The sequence below is a fragment of the Orycteropus afer genome, unplaced genomic scaffold (assembly GCF_000298275.1).
Source record: "Orycteropus afer afer isolate SDZICR_OR568_19922 unplaced genomic scaffold, OryAfe1.0 scaffold00445, whole genome shotgun sequence".
Taxonomy (NCBI): domain Eukaryota; kingdom Metazoa; phylum Chordata; class Mammalia; order Tubulidentata; family Orycteropodidae; genus Orycteropus; species Orycteropus afer.
The window spans coordinates 1,602,482-1,607,929 of NW_006922032.1; the positions used below are offsets into that span (position 1 = coordinate 1,602,482).

Consider the following 5,448-nt stretch of genomic DNA (forward strand, 5'->3'; position numbering starts at 1 on the left):
TGAGTCGGGGCCGACTCGACGGCACATAACAACAACAACAACAATCCTTATGGAAGTAGACTGTCATCTTTCTCCTTCGGAGTGGCTTATGGGTTTGAAGCGCTAACCTTACAGTTAGCAACTGAGTGCTTAAACACTGTACCACAAAGGTGGTATATATTCGATAAACTTCGCAACTGAATTCTATGTTAAATTTCAGAGTTTTCTGCACCCAAAAGGGAGTAATTCAAAGCTTATTTTTCTTTTAAACTAAAAAGAAGGTATACAAAGTGACACAGCTAGTTTATGACAGAAGCTGGATTACAACCAGGGTCTCACAGCTCTGCAGACAGTATTTTAAATGCTTGCAATTATACTGTATCATGAGATAGAGAATATTTACACCAAACTATGAAACCATTGTGGAAACAGAAAATGAAAATGGAGTTTAAAATCATCTATTTTTTTTTATAATGATTTTGGCTGGAATATATCCATTTCATTAAGTAAGAAATACCAATATCTCTATAATAAACTTTAAAGAGATAGTCTTCTTTAAGATACAGCCACACTACAAAAGAAATCAACTACTTTTCACTTTATTCTGATAATTAGTAAATATGCTAAGCAATTTCTGAGAATCAGAATTTAGGTAGCACAATTAAGACAAACATTGTTGGATTACTTTATGCACAATAAATTAAGGTAAGCTTAAAATCAAAGGGAAAATACTTAAAACTTATTTCTAAATAGGGAAAGAATATTAGTGAAAAATATGGAAAATATGGTTTCTATTCATAGATGGAGTAAGAAAGTAAAGTCAATATGGAATTAATCTATATCATTTACACTACAAAGAAAAGTAGCATACCTTTGGTGGGATTTGCTTCATAACCATATGATGTTTTGTTAAAAATATGGTGATCACCAGAGGAGGGTATTGTCTTTGAATCTGAAATAGGATGGATCCCTTTAATACGTTCTGGTATTGCTTTATGTTGTTCATAAAATCCAAATTTCCTTGGGGAGCCTGTCTCCAGAATTGTTTCACCATTTTGCAACACTTTACTTTCTTCTTTTTGATTCTCCCGTAAGAGGTGAATCTCTGAGTCACTCAAATCTATAGCAGGTAGTTCAGTGATTTGCAATAACACTTCTTTCTGGTTAGCAGCAGGGGTTTCAGGTAAGGAATTAGATTCAGTACTATATCGACCTTCTAACCTGCATTTCCTAGGAGACATAATTGCACAGGGAACATTTGCCTTAAGTTCTATTGTTGTCTTTGTAAGAGCAGCAGGATTGAGAGAGATCTGAGAGGTAGAATCATTGTGGCCAGTATTGTCACAGTGGGATACCAGACTTCCACTCTTGGGAAATGCATCTGCTTCAGACACGGAATCTTCAGTCAAGGCTAAAAACTCAGAAGGTGTCTGAGCTGTGGTAAGATCAGCAGAAAGCAAAGGAGATTGTAAGGAACTTCCTGCCCGTTCTGTAACATCCACAGAACAAGATGGAGACGTGCTTACTAATACAGGTTCTATCTCTTGGTATTGTGTAATTTCCAGTGAGAAACCAGACTGTTGTACCAGTGAAATAGATTGGCTCTGTGGAACTGGCTTAGAGAATTTACAGTGAGATGAAAAAGATTTAGGAAGTAGTTTCCTTGTTGACTGTTTAACAGAACGACGAGTCTGTTCTTCTACAAATCCAGAATCATCCCCCTCACTTTTGCCAGAACTTAGGCAATTTATGAAAACATTCTTATTAGCTGAATGTTCCTTTTCCCTTTCAAAATCCTCTGTCAAAGATCTTGTTATCTTCTTATTCCGTGTACTACTAAAACCAACAGAATGTCTTCCCCTGGTTTTAACATGCTCTTCTAAATTCAGTTTTTGCATACTGCCATGACCAGGTTGAGCACCATTTGAAATACTAAGGTTCTGGTTGGTAGGCTCTTGCTTCGGTTCACTCCCCTTCTTATGGTGAAAGCTAATGGAAGGAGTACGGAATATACTCCTGCGTTTGCCTGTACTACCTGAGCTTGAATTGGTGCTGGAAGGAGAAGAACTGTGGACACCAACTGTATTATTCGAGGAGGGTGAAGAAGGAAGAGAATCATGTCTTCTGCTAATACTTCTTCTGAATATTGGCAACCGGGAGACCAGGGTAGATCGTCTTGATCCTGAGTCCCCCATTGGGACTCCAAAGTTTGCACTGTGATCGCCAACTTAGCAGCCTGATAAAAATTAAAGTAAGAACAAATCAATAAAATTCAATTCCAGATACATCATTTTAAAAGAAAATACTGTTTTTCAGGATATTACATAGGTTTGAGTTTATACTAAAACAAATTCTAAAATTCTGATACTTAATTAGTGTTTAATTTATAAATAGCAAAATGATCTAATAACACATCAAATTTTATAATGATGTAAAAATTTCAAGGTTACCAAAAATAGTTCAAGTCTACTTGAAACATTTTGGGTTGGCAGACACAATATCTCTATTCAAGACCCACCATTACAACTCACAATTGGTTCTATAATTTTAGTAAATTGTTTAATCTTGACTTACTTGACTGCTAACCAGAAGGCTGGTGGATCAAACCCACCAGCCACTGCTCAGAAGGAAGGTTGGGTGATCTACTTCCATAGTGATACTGCTTCGGAAACCCAAGGAGGGTTCACTATGAGTTAGGTCTGACCTGACGGCACATAACAACAACAACAACACACTTTACCAAGAGACTTATAAAAATGACACACACTTAATTGAAAACAATAGAACACAACCTCTAAATGAGAATATATTCATATTACAATGACTTTAACCGAGACACAAATACATACTGACACATTATTGACACTGCAAAGCAGGGCTGTGATATCAAGTTCCAATTAGACTGAAGAATTGATCAGTACCTCAGCCAGTGAAGTTCAAACAGTATTTATCCCAGAGTTCTTGTACCTTTCTCTTTCACTGCACACTTGCTACTAATTTAGGGGTAGAGTAAGCATGTTTCAGCCATGATCATTGCCCCTTTGAGTAAAATGCCCCAAATTTTTGAAGGGCAACATTACACAGACTTGTTTTGCATTAAATGACTCAACAATTTCTGAACTCAGTTTAATGAATCACAAACTAGCCTATTGTATGGCCCGACCCTAGAATCCCAGCCCAAAGGAAGAAACAATTGAGATTAATTCCTCCCCTTGGAGTTATATCCAGTAAATTTAGAGATAATCAGGGCCTTGGCAGAGTGAATAAATTTCAAAGGACTTAGAGTAATAAAAAGGTTAAAGTTACTAGGAAACTACAGCTATGACATGAAAAACCAAAAACTAAACTCACTTCTGTCAAGTACATTTCGACTACTAGTAACTCTATAGGATGGGGTAGAAATGTCCCAAAAGGCTTCCAGGATTGTAATCTTTATGGTATCAGACTGCATCATCTTTCTCCCAAGGAACTGGTGGAGGCTTCAAACCCCTAACCTTTCAGTTAGAAGCTGTGTGCTTAACCATTATGCTACTAGGGCTCCTTAGGAATTAAAGAAAAGACTTAAATAAAAGCTAAGTTGCTTGGTAATGCTGAGAGAACTGAGAATACTTGCTGAGAGAAGCAGAAACACCGAAAATGTATGAACCATACATGCCAGTGTCCTGGCACTGATGGTGATGATAATTTTGATAATGATGATAATAATGAAGGAGAAGTTAGCATTTGGTTGTGATGTGCCAAGTACTTTTACAAAGATTATCTCTCTAAATTCTTACAACTCTTGGAACAGGTAATATGGATTATTATGAACATTTTCTAGTTGATACATAACTTGCCTAAGGTAATATCAATTACTATGAACATTTTGTAGTTGAAACATAAGTTGCCTAATGTCACTCAGCTAATAAGTTATAAAGCAGGAAGAAGAAACTAATCCTTATCTAACTACATGGTCAAGGAGCTCTGGTAGCATAGTGCCTAAGGCACTTGACTGCTAACCAGAAGGCTGGCGGTTCAAACCCACCAGCTACTCCTCGGAAGGAAGGTTAGGCAAACCTACTTCCGTAGTGATAATGCCTCGGAAACCCAAGGAGGGGTCGCTATGAGTCGGGGCCGACCGACTTGATGGCACATAACAACAACAACAACAACTGACTGGTCAAGTCATAATCAGCATAGTATGTACTGTTTCCAGTAAAAAAACCTTTTGCTGCTGAAGGCGAACATCTACTTCCATTTCAAAACTACTAGTTGTACTGTCAATCATGCTATGCCTGTGAGTGCTATTTTTCACTGGTTCTTGTAAGGTACCATGATTTGGATTCCTATTTTGTCTTGCTTTACTTTGCTTTTCAATTTTACTTAGTTCCTTACACATAATGTATACATCATCTTTGTCAACTTGAATCGGAATTGGTGTGTTTTTTTTTTTGTTGTTGTTCATTTGTTTTACCAACTGAAACAACCTAAAGAAGCAGTAACAAATACTACACAAATGACAAACTCTGATGTTATCACCATCCCATATACATTATGACAATTGATAAAGTAAAATAATATCATTTCCTTGAAGAAATATGTGAGAAAAGTGGAAAATATTTTCTTTTATAGGCATTTATAAACTGAATATTGTTCCAAATGATATGGAATCTGACAAATTTGCATTGTACGATTTTTAATGAATGATTTCTAGCTGTAATCACTGAATTTGACTATAAATTAAATTTTATGTGAACCCATACTGAAACACTTAGTTATCCTTGTAAGGTTTGTGGTGAAGAAAACTTAAAATATAAACTAAGAATATTTTAGCTCTTAAAAGCTTTCAAGAATTAAAACTGTCCAATTTTTCTCACAGCTTAGATTTTCCGAAGTAGATACAATTTTCCCTGCAATTTCACTCTTAATAATATTTCAATTTACACCAATCTCAGCTGCAATTTTCATACATAAAATACATTTATTCCATGTGATGCTTGCTGAAGATTTTGCTATAGTTAGAACATTAAAAAATCTAATGATTTCCAGTTGGTTGTGAACCTATGGCTTCTTATGAATTAATGTCAAGATATTTGCATTACTTTTGAAATATCTTAAGAATCTATGCATAATGAGATAGTTCTTGATTGTTGTTTAAGTATCTGTATTTGGATTATCTTCTTCTGTGGATCAGGATTCTGTTCTGCTGCTTAAAACTGTCTGTGAGTGAACAATCCAGCATTCGGCCTGGAGATCTTGGATTCGTCATTCCCTGGAATCAACAGCCAGTATACTGTCTGCCAATCTGGAGCACCTCAGCCCCTGCAGCTGTGTGAGTCAGAAAAATCCTCCAGCTTGATGTTTGATTCAAGAACTTTGGACATAACACCTTTTGTAAATTTAGAATCTACCGAGAGGGACCAGGTCTTCGGGAGCAAGGTAAGCACAGGCGTAGCACAGAGTAGCAGGCCGGAAGAGCAGGAGGAAGGG

General features: G+C 36.5%; 1 protein-coding gene across 1 annotated transcript in view; it reads right to left on the bottom strand.

Moving 5' to 3' along the window:
• The window catches only part of CCSER1 (coiled-coil serine rich protein 1), a 958,389-nt gene extending 956,215 nt beyond the window's left edge, over positions 1–2,174 (bottom strand). Inside the window, exon 1 of the mRNA XM_007954211.2 lies at positions 851–2,174. Within this exon, the coding sequence (XP_007952402.2) occupies positions 851–2,174 (1,324 nt within the window). The remainder of the gene's footprint in view (positions 1–850) is intronic.
• Between the last annotated feature and the right edge of the window lie 3,274 nt (positions 2,175–5,448).